This window comes from Hermetia illucens, chromosome 4 (assembly GCF_905115235.1).
Source record: "Hermetia illucens chromosome 4, iHerIll2.2.curated.20191125, whole genome shotgun sequence".
In the NCBI taxonomy this organism is placed as follows: Eukaryota; Metazoa; Arthropoda; class Insecta; order Diptera; family Stratiomyidae; genus Hermetia; species Hermetia illucens.
The window spans coordinates 95528794-95545256 of NC_051852.1; the positions used below are offsets into that span (position 1 = coordinate 95528794).

The 16463-nt window shown below is 37.7% G+C and overlaps 1 protein-coding gene across 2 annotated transcripts in view; it reads right to left on the bottom strand.

Annotated features, from left to right (window-relative positions):
- The window catches only part of LOC119656225 (membrane-associated guanylate kinase, WW and PDZ domain-containing protein 1-like), a 74504-nt gene that overhangs the window by 24369 nt on the left and 33672 nt on the right, over nt 1-16463 (bottom strand). The window contains exon 1 of one of the 2 annotated variants that reach the window (XM_038062625.1): nt 3271-3411. The exons of the other annotated variant lie outside the window; for it this stretch is intronic. Coding sequence (XP_037918553.1) covers nt 3271-3295 — 25 coding nt within the window. The 5' untranslated portion in view covers nt 3296-3411. Of the gene's footprint in view, nt 1-3270; nt 3412-16463 lie in introns of those variants that run through there. 2 annotated transcript variants of the gene reach the window in all.

The window sequence follows — 16463 nt, forward strand, 5'->3', positions numbered from 1 at the left end:
ATACCTTAAGTAGTCTAAGCGAAATGAGTTAATGATGATTATGACTACATTTTCTATTATTTGATATACGAGGCACGTCCAGAAAGTATAGCTTTCAAAAAAATATTTATATAAAACGGAGAAAAACATGGTTACATTCGTACAAACAAAGTTGTATTTCAATATAGTTAGCATCGCTTTCGACGCTGGTGGTGGGAGGGCGGGGACCTACTTTTCGATGTCTCCTCAAAAAAAAAAATTTCCCGCCTACTCCTTCATCCACTTCTCTACTTACCTCTTCACTTCTTCGTCCATTGGAAACCTTTTTCCACTTAGATGCACATTCAAGGAAGTGAATAGATAATAACCTGAAGGAGCCATGTTAGGGGAATGTGGGAAATGGTAGAAAACGGTCCATCTAAACGAGTCCAGGAGTTGCTTCGTGGCGTTTTCCAGTATTGCTCTCCTTTTTCATTTTTTGATGCCTTGTAGCCCTAACCTAGATATTCAATGAGAATTATGTCTTCATAGTCCCAAAAAACGGGTGATTCGTACTTGGCGGGGAATTGGATTGATATTTTTCACAAGAGAAGATTCTAATTCAACAGTTTTCAACATAACCTCAATTTAGTCTTGTTTTGAAGAAGAGAAGCTAGGGTACACAGAAATGTTGCCTACATGTAGAGAAACCATCCCCAACGGCCATGAGAGCCCTAATAAACCTATCTTAACATTTCTTAATTATTATATAATTAATTGCAGTAATGCGGGGTATAATATAGAGCGTAATCCTAACAAAGTTATAATAGGTCAAGGTGGTCGCTTCTTAGCAAATTCAAGACTATGAATGTCAATATCACCCGAAAGTGGATAATTTCATATAATATATGCATATATTATATGCTATGTACTAATGGGGCAAATGCACACTCAAATGTCTTTATGTAAGAAATACACAAAATCATTCATACCTGAAACGTGTAATTTCCCCTCAAAGAGGTCATACTAAACATTATTCCTTCTTCTTTACAATTTGAATCCTTTGGTGGTATGGTCGACCCGTCTGAATAGGATTTATCTCTCTCAATTATGCGCTTGATCTGGATGGAGTTGAGAGTTTTTAAATGATCGTTTATAGCGTGTCAAGCCATCGCTTTTTCGAGCGAGCTTTGGGTTGTTTTCCACCGTTTTGGATATTCAAGCCAATGTTGTAGCGAAATTTAACAATGATTCAGCACAATACCCTCGTCTGCATAACCGTGTGAAGGCATTCGCTGCCTTAAGTGTCTGGAAAACACTTGAAACCGTAGAAAACAATGCTATGCTCAATTTCAAATTTAAAGTGTTAAATGGTCTATAATATAAACCATAAAAGACCCTAAGTAAGGAACGACACTTCATCCAAGTTGCACCGACCCACGAGGTTTTTTCATAGTGTGCTGGTGCTATTTAATGAAATATTTAGTCGCGATTCTTTACCAAGGGCAAATGTGACGGATCAAGGAGCAAACTTCACAGACGAGGCCAAATGTTTGCGTAAGCTCTTGAATCTGAAAAAGTTGCAAACGACGGTGTATAAACGCTAATAGTACAGAGGGGCATTATTCGACCCTAAACAAATATCTGAAACTTTTGTGGATGATGTGCCTCGAGATGGATACCTCAGGACGACGACTCACGCTTTTAACAACACGCTTCACTCCGGATCAAGGATGCGTTCAATGAAAACCTGGCAGACTGCATTCTAGTCTACTTCATAACGAGGATCTCCTGGCGCTGCTAAAGTTACCGAATCGAGATCCCCGGAACGTGGAGATCTTGACTTTGGATCGTCAGTTGCTAGATCAATTAATGAAGGTTCAAACGATGCAAAATGTTAACGATCGGTGACGCAGCGAAGATGGTGAAGCAGTTAGCAAAAGCGGTCAAAGAGAGGCGATTTTCTCGATAGCATCAGGCAATTGAGAAACTGCATATGTCGCAATTTTTCGACAAATCTCAATGAACTCAATGACAAATCTCAATGAATGGTGAGCACTGTACATGGTTGCATTTTTCGGCGACCGTCCTTCTGCTTTGAGATAATCTTCTTTGAAACTTAATAAAGAACAAGAATTTTGCCGCTTTTCATTACGTAGCCTGTCCCGAAGATTAAATTCTATCTTTTCCTGGAGATGCAAACGAAGACTTGACTATGAATAAGTGTACAAGATGCACCCAACGAACGAACCATTTAAAGAAATCACGGAGATACAATGGTTTTTCTGGGAGATTTGCCAACAACTTTGGGGGATTACGTGCTTTTTACCTTGTGAGACTGAGGTCTCATTTAACGCGTTCGGGGCGGAACGGAAAAGTTGCCACGTAGAGTCTTATAGTATATATTTTTTTAATTGAGATAAATTTGTTATGAATATTAATAAATAAAACAGATACAGTGTTTATTTGTGGGCCCCTTAACCCCGTGATTATTGCAAGAGTCTGATCTGATCATTTAAATAAAACAAAAAATTAAATTTTATTGACAGAATTTTGTTACTTTTTGAGCGCATCCTTGCACTTTCTAGCGATAATAAACTTATAAATCGAATTCCATGAAATTCCTTCCTCAGTAGTACTTAACCGGTATTGCATCATGTATTAAGATACCAAACACTTTGGAAATTGCAACAAAAAACATCGCTGACAACATAGAAGAAGACTTTTTGACTCACTAGAAAAATGACTGATAAATGAGCTAGAAAATTATAGAAGAATGTTTTTTCATCTCCCTAATAGTGGATAATATAATTGATCACTATTATGATCTATTTATCATGATGAGTTACTTTAACACTAGAACCCACCCAGAAGTATCCACCATTTCGAGATTGGGAAAGATTTCTTACTTATAATTATTCAGACGAAACCGAATTTAAATTAAAGAAATAACTGTGAAATATCAATAAGATGAAACGATAAATGTTTTACAATAGAATTCCAGAGCACCTGAAAATACTTCATTTGATCCAAATTAACTAACTGTATTTTTAGAGAATATTCTGTAGCACAAGAAATTTCATTTCAGATTTTTGTACTTTTTATGTGCTATAATATTAAATTACGCATTTTCAGCATAATAACAGACACTATGACAAGTGCTTCCTATTCCTTGATTGCATTTTATTTCGTTTCGATTCGAACTAAAAAATTTCTGTGAAATTTAACGGTTTGTCGAGATCTAGATCAGCAAAGGATTTATCAATCAGTATAAAATAATTATAAAAATAAATATAATTGTTCGATATTCACTTTTCTTTGTAGTATTCCAAACCATGGTCACTGAATATAACACCACAGTTTTCAATAAACTTGTATTTTATTCCACTTGTACATCCGTCCACAATGTAAGATTAATCTCCGAAGTTGCTTCAATTTCTAATTGACCAGCTGTATCAAATTATTGTAGCAGTGTCCACGATATGTAATGAACAATTACTAATGACTAAAAGGACGCGCTCCCTGGAAACAACATGGAACTATGTACTATAGGTTCAACTTTGCAACTGTTTTGAATGCTGTATGTAAATGGTTTTAACCACATTTGCTCCAGTTCAAATTATGACTCAAAGCAACTAAGCCAAATCAAATTGATATGAATAATTCCCTTATAAAAGTATGACTCAGGCCTACTCTAATTTGTCATGTTTTAAGTTCTTCGTATTTAACTGAATGTGGAAGATTATTTTATCTATTTGCAACATTCCCTAGCTCAAGTTTTCAAAATGATTGCTTACAAAAACAGTCATAAGAATCACATTTGAGGATTTAAGAAGAGATATGATGGGAAAAGCTGTGTCAGCAATATTTATTAGGGAAACCTACCAATTTACTGCCCAACACAACAAAAACAATAAAACTGAAAACTTTAGTGGAAGCCCTTTCATAATTATCAGAATCCAAATTCTATTTTCTTTACAATAAATGAAATGATATGAAAGAAAATTATACAATTGAATTTCTGAGGAGTGCCCCTTGTGAAGCTGGAAATTTATGGAGATTACCGGATGGTTTTATTCTAAGAAATAAATATCTGAACACTAAATACTCCCGTAAAGGAGAATTTAATACAAATAATCGAACTTAAAATTTCCCAAGTCCTATCATCTTCAAAATATTTCTATTTTTTACTTGCATATTTCCCATAACGCATATTGCGCAACTTTCAATTTTGCATTTATTATTTATTTATATATTCTGTGGAGAATTTGCATCACTGGAATACAAAAGAGCTTTATATTCAAGCAAATCAACCATATTATTACATAAACAAAGTTGGGAATAACAAAGTTATATCTGTTCCATAGAAGATTCATGTGATTTATAGTTAACATGTTGTGCCCCACTTTTAATCTTTGCATAACATTTAGCTCTCTCCCAGCCCACCATGGAATAAATTATGTACGTTTCTTATCATCGGGTGGCAAACCCTGCGTGCCCGTAATGCAGTGAATACCGTGAGTAAACATCGTAGTGATCCAATCTTTGTTTACGCATCTTAGCGAAGATTGTTTACGATATAGAGTTTGCAGCAAACTCCAATTTTGGTGGTTCTCTGCTCTCAAACTTTTCGTTTAACATCACCATTTATCTTGTTCTGTTGAATTGATTGTGTAAACGAAAGTAGAATATTGTGGAACTTGAATACGTTGAATGTTGATTTGCTTATAAAAGCATGCGATCAAAAAAATGCTCAGGTTAGCAATTTATGCAAGATATTTGTGCTTTTAACCGCCCCAGGATCTATGAACTTTTTATGCCATGAGAAAATGAAATTCGTGGTTTCCTTAAGGACGATACGAGCGAAAAAGGAAGGATAACTCTTTTCTGGAGGATTTGTTATCATCTAATGTAGATTACGTGAACCAGAACGTGGAAAGTTCTTCCTGGATCATGAATATCTGTATTTGAGCAGACATGATAACTTAGACGGAGACTGAATTTCCTTAAAGAACTTTTATATTTCCGCATTTTATGTTTAGACTGAATTCTTAACAAGATAACAAAAACATGAACACTTTCTAGAATTAAACCAATATCTTCAAATGTCAACCGGTAATTGTTTACGATCGGGATAATTATGTCTTTACTATTTTATGAACGACTATTGTCAGTTTTCTATTTTTATAGGAGACCAAGTGGTCTCTAAAGGCAGTCTTCCACCAGACCTGAAAAATAGAGATTTATCGTATCTCCTTCATAGAAATCCTTTTTAAAGACAGCTAATTTAAGAAATTTATTTTTTTTTGGTCTGAATTGAGAATTAAACAAATCGAAAAACCGGAAGTTTCAAGCAGCAGGTTTTGATGATTTTCTATGTAAAAATATTTGACTACACGATGATTCCACTTATGTATATAAAGCTCGTAGCATATATACGTTGAATATACCCGGTATTTAATTCGATGTCATACTGACACGGCAACTTTAACTTGCTTAATAATAGTGATTTCCACCAAACTTTCCACTATCATGGATCTAGGATGAACTTAACTGTGGGACGGGAGGAGGGGGTTGGATTCGAATTAATTTTCAAAAGATAATAATATACTATTAACTTTATTTAAGCAGATATTGTAACGGGGAGTATTTTGGAGTAATCGCTCCAGGTACGCAAGTTTTATCAACCTTATACATCTCGATGCTCATCCTACCGAGATAAACAGGGAAATCTGATTTCCGACAGAGCGGACATATTGGAGCGATGGGGTGAGTATTTTGATGAACTGCTCGACAGCCAGGATATTGGAGATTTGGAGGTCCCGCCAACTGAAGATGACGGATCACTAAGCATGGAAGAGGCAGTCCTTGCAATTCATCGGCTTAAAAACCAAAAGAGGCCAAGAGCCGATAGAATTACAGTCGAATTGGTTAAATATGAAGCCGACCAGCTACACCATGCGCTTCATTAGCTTATGCTCAAGGTGTGGGACAGCGAATCAATATACTATTATTAGCTTCATTTGAACAGATATATGGATGGAGGATATTTCGGAGCCTAGACACTATATAGTGGCAACTTCGAGATTTTCTTCAGATTTTTTGGTTGGGTGGGTTCTGAGAATGGGTCCGTTAAAGAAATGACCAATTTCCAATCTCCGTTATCAGCCGTTTTGACTTCAATCTCAGAAATGAGCCCAGAATTGAAAAATACTAAGAGCGGGAAAGAGCACCAAATCTTGTGTCAATCGGTACAACTATTTCTGTGTGTGAGAAAAGTGCGCGTGACAGACAGACAGTACACCGATTTTAATACGGTTTTGTTTTACACAAAACATTAATGAAAAGTGGGGAAGAACAGGTCGATTACCAGTGAAGGCAGTGCAGCAGTTGCTGATGATCGAAAAAGTTCAAATTGGACATGCCTCATATTTGAATATATCGCAGACATGCAACCCATTTATTGACAGATCGGTACAGAAGGTGTGGAAAGAAAGGTTATAATGTCAATGAGTGCAATAGCACTCACGGAAGGAAAAGAGATAGGAGAAAGCAGACACACTTCCGGAAGTGGTAAATGCCCGGAATTTAGGAAGGTATTATCTGCAATGAGAAAATAAATTTAATTCAAATAAACCTTAGTCATTGCAGTGTCGAATAGAATTTGTTTATGCATGTACGTGGTCTGTGCATGCAAATCCGAAGTGGAAATTTTCATTACTTTGTGTGATCGCCAAGCAATACAAGGCAGCATGAGTCAGACGGCTAGTGTGGGCGAAAGTAAACAGCTGTTACGGATGAGCTTGACGTTGCGTTGCTTTTCTTAACGCAAGGGTGTGAATTCTGAAGGCGATAGCTGGTGAATTCAACCCTTGCGCATGCGCGTGGGGTAGCAGAGACGCAAACGTAAATGTGCGCAGTCTTTTAAAAGTTTTTGAGCAGTTGAATATAATTCCCGCCAACGAAACTGATGCAAAAACCTTTCGGTAGTAGACCTGACCTTTGTCAGCCATGCATTGGCACGTGGTTTGTTTTGATACGTTCACGAGCACTACACCCTCAGCAATCACTATGGAAAGACCCCTACTAAGGAACGTCCATGACTAGGAGATGCACATTCCTAGTAAACGCCCTAACTACTGGTAGAATAGCGCTCTGGCTAGCTTTCGATCAGCTTGTCATCGAGCCAGACAAATGGTACAGACGGCGGCAGGTAATAATAATCAGGAATAAAAAAGGCATAGTTATAAGGAAAGAAACTTCAAAAGAGGATATCTCCTGCACCATGGAAGCGGCAGGAGCTTGTACTGTCCACAGACTCATATGTCTTCCAGACAATACGGGGAAAATATTGGAGAGGGTAAGCTACAATATTCACTCAAGCAAAATTCCGACGACTCTGCTTAGATTTATAATTGTGAATAAAACTTGGGTTATTATTACGCTCCTGAAAACAAACAACAGCGCCAAAAAGAGTAAAAACAATTCCTTTGGCGACTGTTTTTTGGAGACAAGCGGAATTATATTCATTGATTAAATTCAGAAGTACAAAACCATCATTGGTAAATACTACGCAAAGTTATTGTAGCATTTGAAGGATGAAGTATAAAAAAATGAACGTCCCTGGGGAAGAAAAAGCTCTGAGTTCTCCATGACAACGCATCTGTCCATACGTCAATCGTTACCAGGGCTAAAATCAACGAGCTGAATTTCAAATTGTTGTCCCATCCAGCATACTAAGTTAGAAGCTCTGGTATGATACCAATGACGGACCGCAGGGGTATGTTGACTACACGAGTGTCGTATACGGCTCCATATTGGGCCCACTGTTGTGGAACATCATACACCACGATGTGCTCAGTCTTCCGATTTTGGAGGAAGCAACTATGGTGGGTTACTCCAACGGCATAATATTGGTTACAGGCTAGGTAGACATTGGTTTAAGTGCACAATCTGCTTAGACACTGACTACTGTAGGAAAGGCAAAAGGAGCAGAATTCAGCGGGCTTAGATGTTCAGAGCCAGCGCGTAGCGTTTACGAAGGATTGCAGCTCATCCATCCTGAACGAGATACTTCTTCTATATCCCCCAATTGTTTACATAGTGCCCGCAGCTTGGCCTTAGCTAAATCTGGTCGATCGCAAAGAAGTGCTTGAGGGATTTTGCCGTCTTCTCCGTAACTTCAGCATTGTAGGAGTCAGACGCCATGGACTCCTATAACACTGGTTGTAATCGCAAAGCATCTAGAGAATGCTGAGTTATACGCATATGAAGCAATCATTGCAACTAAGGCTTGGTTAGAGAGCTCTGGGCTGACATTTGCAGAGGAAAAAACGGAAGTGATCCTCATCATTAAGCGCCATAACGGAAAATTCGCCTGCATTAAAATTGAATAATACCTTCCCTTCCAAGTTAGCCATCAAATACTTAGAAATGATCATAGAAACCAAGCTCAGTTATAGCAATACTTAGAATATACTTGCTACCACGCATCCACGACAAGTATGGCTCTGACAAGGCTTTCGGTCAATTTCAAAAATGTTTAATATACTACAGTCAAATCCCGATAATGCGTACATCGATTATTCGTATTTCCGGCTAAATCGTACAAATTTCCCGGTTCGCACAGTTAATGTTCTTTATTTTGTAATCTCGATATTTTGTACCAAATCGGCAGCCCCTTGACGTTACGATTAGACTGTATTACATAGTAAGTTTATCTGAGCAGATATTTTTAAGGATCTGATTTATACAGGTGAATCATCGTTAATTTTTCGCATTTTTGGGTTGGATAGTTCCCGAGAATGAGTCCTATCTTACTTAGAGTTTGTGCTTGTTGACCAATTACTACTTTATATTGCAACTAATGCCAAAACTAAGACCTACTTCTAAAAAAATCTAATGCATTCAGGGCAACAAAAAACTTCACTTTATATGAGAAGTCCCCTCTCTATAGTTTTGACAAAATATAATGCATCGATGCATTTGGAAGAGAGTATCGTCACAGGTAGACAGACATACAATAAACTGAAACCCATTAAAAAAACTTAGTAACAGTTAGCCTGTAGTCCCCTAAAGAAATGTGTTATGTATTATGTATTCTAGACAATATGGGAAAAATGTTGGAGTGGGTAAGCTATAATACTCATTCAAGCGAAATCCCGACGACTTTTGGCGTAGATTTATAACTGTTAATGAAACTTGGGTTCACCATGACGCTCCTCTTTGTTCTTGTTATGGAAACTGATACACAAGCCATTCAAAGTCAAGCGACCTATACACTGCTACATGCAAATGATGTTTTCCTAGCGTCGGTCTCATAACCGATCCTAATAAAACGAGCGCAATCACTGGATGGAGGGTGGCCAGAAATCCTGCCGAAACAATAATGATGATACCGTGCAGCAAAATGACAAAATTGATCAAGATGAGCCGACCCCGTTTCTGAACGGGACAAAGGCTGAATGAGTAGAACAAAAAGAAACTTTCTCCAAAAACGATCAGCATCATCTGGAAGACGCATTGGGATAACGGAATAATCGAGGTCATTAAAACGCTCAATTGCCATTTTAGGCTAATATGCTACCATCTGTGGGCAAAAAGCAAAAGAATATTTCCCTGTTTTCCTCAAAGCACTGCTTCACCATACAGACGCATTTCGTCCGTAGAATCGCCACATTTCCAACGCTTTGACCAGATCCACACTATCAACTTTAGTTAAAGTTTTTCGCGAAAAATGGTTGGATTTCGTCATCCAGTAAAAACAAATGACGTACTGTCTTATTAAGGACTTCTGTAGAAGCGAAAGACCCCGGCCAGTTTTCGTTTTTCTCTGTAATTATGCCACTCTTTATTATGATATCACTCTTGGAAGGAAATAATTGTTAACGGGCCACAAAGGGTTAGTATAATGTTTGACAAATAAGTAGAAATTATATAATATAACAATGTGATTATCAAGTTCCCGGAATTACCACAATGTGGCGCTTCTGATAACTTTATTTTTTTTTATTTTTCTGTTGGGTTGTCTATTCATCTATTATTGAAATGCCCTCCAAATTGCAGGGTCGTAGTTCAAGGAATCGGTGGAAAAGCTTAATCCGTCTTACAGGAGACCAATGCCTCCTAATTTGTCTTGAAAAATCGTTATTTTCACTCCTTAAAATTTTACTTTCATTTGTTGAAATGGTACTTTCATTTGTAAGGACGTTAATCTGATATGACAAAGGGTTTATTTCATTGAAAAAATATTCTAAAAAAACCCTCTAAAACAGGGCGTGGCAACATCCACATGTAAATAGAATAGTAGGACAGTAAATATGATAGCAAGTCTGTAACCGTTCACTTTAAAGAACACAACATATTGTAATTACTCGCGACATATTTACTTTCCCTAGAATCGTCTCGAATTCCAAATTTCACTTCAAAAAAGTTTTCAGAGGGCTGATCCACTACAATCACGAGTGAATAATTATAAGCAAATTGTCTCCGGAAGGCTTAGCGGTTAGGGTACCAAATTGCCCCAATAGAAGACTGCAGTTTAAATCTCGCTGGAAGCAGAGGGATTTGTATCAGATCTAGATGGCCCATTTCAGTTGACTCAGCTGTGGAGTACCTGAACTAACCCAGGTTAATAACCTCGGGAAACAAAAATGCTGATCACATTGCCTAGTATCTTAAAATGACCACACGTTTCAAGGCCTAGATCCAAATTGGACGGTTTCGCCATCGATTTATTATTATAATATAAACAAATAAAGAAAAGGCTGCTGAAATTTCACTATTGCCACAGAGTTCAAAACGACTGCAAAAAAAAAAAAAAAAAAACAATCTACGACTCGAAAGAAAGATAGAAGATAGCTTCTCTCAGATCACTCCTCTTTACATTAAAAGGTCCCTTTTTACAAAGGATCTTCCATTTTATGATTTGCAGCCTGCATTGAAGATATTTAGAAACAACTAATTGAAAACAGGATAACGTAATGGGAGGAGGGACATTTTGAGCAAAGTTTAATGACATTGCACCTTAAGTATCTCTTATCATCGGAAAATAATTCCTATTGTTGTAACACATTTACGAAATTGTGCCCACGAATTATACATGTCATATTGCATAATATTTGCTATAAAACATTTAGCCACAACCGCCTTCTGATAAGAAAAGTTTCAATATCAATTCACAGTTGATTAGATTCATCCTATTGCATTCATTAATTAATTAACCGATGCCATAATAAGCAAAACGCCATGAGAAAATATTGGAAAAGATGAAAGAGAAAGCCCAATATGTTTTTTTTCTTCTCGATTAAGTAATTTCTGCATTTGACGGTGTGTTATAATTTCTTTTATTTCCAGCGTAATTTACATATGCATAAGCAGAAGGTAAGCCACATGGAAGTTGCTGTAATCTTATGGACTTGATTTGGCAGATTTGTGGTTCGTCCAGCGGTTTAAGTATTTTAATGGAGGAATCCAAGTCGAGTAAATTGCATTTAGAAATTATGATTGCACACCAGTAATCTGAAATGAAATTTAATGGATAGTGCGGAGATGATTTCGTAACGTGAAATTTGGGTTGTACAGCATCTGGAATTCTTCAGAAATAGATCAGTGCAGGTATTTAGGTCTTCGTAGTTTTGGTAAAATCATGCTATAATTTTATTAGGACTTGAGTTCGGCGTGTGTGGTATTATTGGCAATTTTAGTAATTTCACAATTGTTGGGATAGGAACGGAAGCAATGAAGCCACAATCGATGCTTTTTGTATTTCATGGAAAAAATTGCTTCAGAATTTGTATTGGTTTCGAAGCCATGATGAGCATTTGGAATACAAATTAGCCAATATACTCATAAATGAACTTCGATATAAATACAAAATTATAGTCCGTTGCAAGCATGTTGCATAATTCTTAGCATTTTAGGGTTTTTGCAAATAAACCTGCGAAAAATTCCAGCAATAACGGTTGAGGATACAAACGCAATTGGGGACAAAGGTTAATTATGGAATTGTCGTCAATGTCGATGTCATCAGTGAAGTCAACTTCGGGAAAGTCAGCAAAAAAAAAACTACTGCATGCATTAAACCTATAACTGACCATGTGAAATGCTCTCAAAAGAAGGCTTCAACATTAATTTATTTGTCTGTTCTTTTAATCAATATAGAACCGAACCCAAAAAGCTGAGCCAAGGTGAAACACATTTACAATTTACAATTTGCAGTAACTTCAACAACGGTCTACGACAAGGGGATGCGCTATCATGCGTCCTCTTTAACCTGGCCCTCGAGAAAGTGATCCGTGATGCTGAGGTGAATGCAAGAGGTACGATCCTCTTCAAGTCCACCCAACTACTGGCCTATGCTGACGATATCGACATCATGGGAAGAACCACCCGAGACGTTCAAACTGCCTTCATCCAGATCGAGCAGGCGGCGCGAGATCTTGAGCTGCACATCAATGAAGGGAAGACAAAATATATGGTGGCAACGTCAGCACCGAAGACGAATCAACCAACAACATCAAACCGCACTGGTCAAACACAAACACGAAGAAGAATAAGGATAGGAGAATACAACTTTGAGACCGTTGACAATTTCTCCTATCTAGGGTCGAAAATCACAACCGATAACAACTACGATGATGAAATCCGCGCACGGTTGTTGTCAGCCAACAGAGCCTATTTCAGCTTACAAAGACTGTTCCGCTCGAAACGTCTCACCATAGGGTCAAAGCTCTTACTGTACAAGACTATGATCTTGTCAGTCCTCATGTATTCATCGGAAACTTGGGTTCTTAGCAAGAAAAATTGCGAACTCTTGGCCGCGTTCGAGAGAAGAATCCTCCGAAGAATTTTTGGCCCCCTACATGAGGATGGACGATTCCATAGCCTGCACAATGACGAAATCTATGAGCGATACCATGACCGTCCGGTTGTGGATAAAATCCGGCTCAATAGGTTACGGTGGGCGGGTCACTTAATCCGTATGGATGAAGATGATCTCACCCGGAAAGTCTATAAGGGCAATATCTATGGTAGAAAAAGAAGACGAGGCAGACTGCTTGAGATGGAGCGATGGCGTAGGTCAGGACGCCAGACAGCTTTTAGGGATATCGAATTGGTGGAGCTCGGCGCAAAACCGGGATGTCTGGAGTTCCTTATTAAGGCAGGCCTAGACCGGATACCGGTTGTTGCGCCGTTGATGATGATGAGTAACTTCTTATCGAAGGAGTTTGGATCAAGGAAATCATATTATGTATTTCCCACCGTATGCGTCATACTCCACATCTAAATGCCCACCAAATAAGGATTAACTCTTTGATAAGAAATGCATCAATTGCGGCAGCAATCAGCCTGCAACTACCGGGGATACCCTGCGTAAGTGGAAATACGTGAAATACTCCAACCATCAACTCGAAGATCTTTAATTTGCAATCTATTACTTCAGACGGATTCCTGCTTACTGACGCCAAATCTGTCTTGTTATACGCCGACACTTTGAAATTCAATAATTACGAACCAGCATAACATGCTGAATCCCGAGGCGCCTGCAATCCTTCTCCACCGCTCTGTAGGAAGTGCCCTTGGGACGACCCGTTCGTCAGTCAGCTTGACATAGCGGATTCCAATGAATGTCGTAGCCAGCAATGGAATTGTCACCCCTCATTACTGTATGATCTACCCGCTGGCACTCCCGCTTTCCCATCACATCGCGTACGGGTGCCAGGCATTTGCGCGCACCAAGATCTTCAGTTATTATAGAATCCGACCAGGGTCCTCCGATAATACATCGCAGATTTGTGTTAATAAAGCCTTGGAGCTTGCTACCCCCATATAGCAACACAGAAAGAACACTAGCACAGAACAGTCTCAACTGAATCTTGACGTTGAGATAACTGTATTTCCTGTTTTGAAAACCTTTCATACCTGAAGCGTCTAGCTTCCGGTTTTCCGACTTCTTACCAATGATTTTAGTTTATTTCCCCGAATACGTATTTCGGCAACCACTTGCTGGCTTGTCCAGCGGAATAATCCCAACGATATCCTTAATCTAAATATATATAGATTTAAATATGACATGAACACGCAATACCATTGTCTTCCAAATTTGCGAAACGAAGGGGGGGACACTAAAGGAGTACAAACTTCTTGAAACATCGTGGGGGCAATTGAATCATATTGCCAGAAACCGACAGTACGTCCTCCCACAGCAAAAAACAAGTTAGGAAACCGGGAGCTGACGCTTCAGGTATGAAAGGTTTCTTGTATTTCTTTTATAACGACATTTGAGTGTGGATTTGTCCCATTAGTATGTAGTATGTAATATATACATATATTATGTGAGTATATCAACTTTCGGGTGATATTGACATTCTGTCTTGAATTTGCAAAGAAGTGACAACTTTGACCTATTGTAACTTTGTTAGTAATAGTGCGATTTCCATCAAACTCAATCAAAGGTTTTGTTGTACACAAAACGTCCCGAAATTTGGTGAGAACATGTGGCCTGTGAAGGGGAGGCTCCCCATATATCCGAAAGGGAGGTGCAATTTTTTTTTATAGAATATAGCCGTGTGGGATATCAAATGAAATATAGGGGAGTGACGGTAAAAATTATGATTCTCAAAAAGTGTAAGAGGTCTCGTTCTCAGAACCTATTCAACCAAAAAATTACAGAGGTGTATCTAAACGAAATCTAGCTTGCCCCCGAATATATCGCGTTCCGATATCTGCACAAATAAAGTTAATAATAGTATATTTCCACATTTTAGAAATTTAGTCGGGAACCACCCTTAACTTCATGCTAGAAGTACAACATTTGGCAGTGATATACGGAAAAATATAAGGCAAGTTTTGGGGGAAATTTAAATGAAATCCAATTATTATTAACAATGTCGCAGACGATGAAATTTTTACATTTTATGTCAATTTCATGCTTTCTAAAACGTATATGACGTCATCATAACATATCAGTTCGTCAATGCCACAAGGAAGGTCGCAGGGAAATATTTTGCTTTAAGGTTTTAGTCATTTATATATCAATATCAATTACTTGAGACAGATATGCGTAGTGTCTAATTCAGATGGATATTTTTGTACATTAAACCAGTGGTATTCAATATATGTACTGCATATGTCATGTGTATGCTTTGTACCCGAAGTAAATCGGAAATATCTGTACGATTAATTTATATACGTCCATGTAGAGGGATAGTATTCGATAATATGCAATGTTAGTTTGTTAAGATTGAGCATAATATTTATGTCTGTAATATGTACGTATATTTTGTAGAGAACTAGGTTTTTTTCCTTATCCTGTAAATATTTTTATTTTTTCCCGCATACGATCGTTTTGGAGACCACGTGCCTCTTTACTCAGTGCTAGTACCAAATTCTACTACCAGCACTGAGGAAGGAGGCACGTGGTCTCCGAAACGATTGTATGCGGGAAAAAATAAAAATATTTACAGGATAAGGAAAAAAACCTAGTTCTCTTTTTTCAACTTATATACCAACTGCAAAAAAAAAAATGGACACTAATTTGAACTTACATTTTGTAGTTTGGAAAAAATATGAAGGAATATTTTTTTTGGCTTTTAGCCTCACAAAGATGAACACAAAACCTTTATACCCGAAGCAGCAGCTTCCAGTATTCCGGGTTGTTTAAATATTATAGAAAACAACCTTTATTGATTAATTTTCTTATTCATTTTGCATTTGAATAGATATTATTATGATTTTAAGTAATCCAACTTTTATAAAAAAGATGAAATTTGACTTAAATATTGTTTTTTATTAAAAATCATTTAATAGAAATCATTGTTTTTAATCATGAGTTAAATCAGATGATAATGATGAAGATGAGATGACACAGAGACCTTCAGAACCAGGGAGATAGAAGTTGAGCAATGGCTGGTTGACTGTGATATCAACGCCGACGAATCGAAATGTAGTCAGGTCACTTTCACAATGAAGAAAGGTGCATACCCTTTAAATAACCTTAATGGTATATATCAGTCTAAGAAGAGGAAATAGCCTGGAATTAATAGAGACAGAAGGCTAGCTAGAAATATGCTACACATCCGAATTGTTTCACCAGGAGCAATTCCACTGCATAAAGAGAAGAAACTTCGGTTTTTGTGAAAGCTTACAATAAATCGGCGTGGGGTGTAAACTGTTTTAGATCTAAGTTTTGAAGTTTTTGTTATTTTCAAGATACTAAGAACCGAACAACCAACTAACAGGTATATTTAACGTAAATTTTAATTCAAATGACTTCAATGGGAGGACCTTCCTTGCGTAGAGAAGCTTCTGTTGCTTTCGTGCGACCGCTATATTTTCTATCACTAATTTTAATGTACCATATTTTGTTTAAGGATTGAGGGGTCCTAAGCAACTAACTACTTCTTTTATGGTCCACGGACCCCTAGTTTAGGGCTTAGCACCCAAGCTTCAAAAATTTTTAGGCGAAGACGGGGTTTCGGTTTCTTACAGGGCAAAGTATTTGG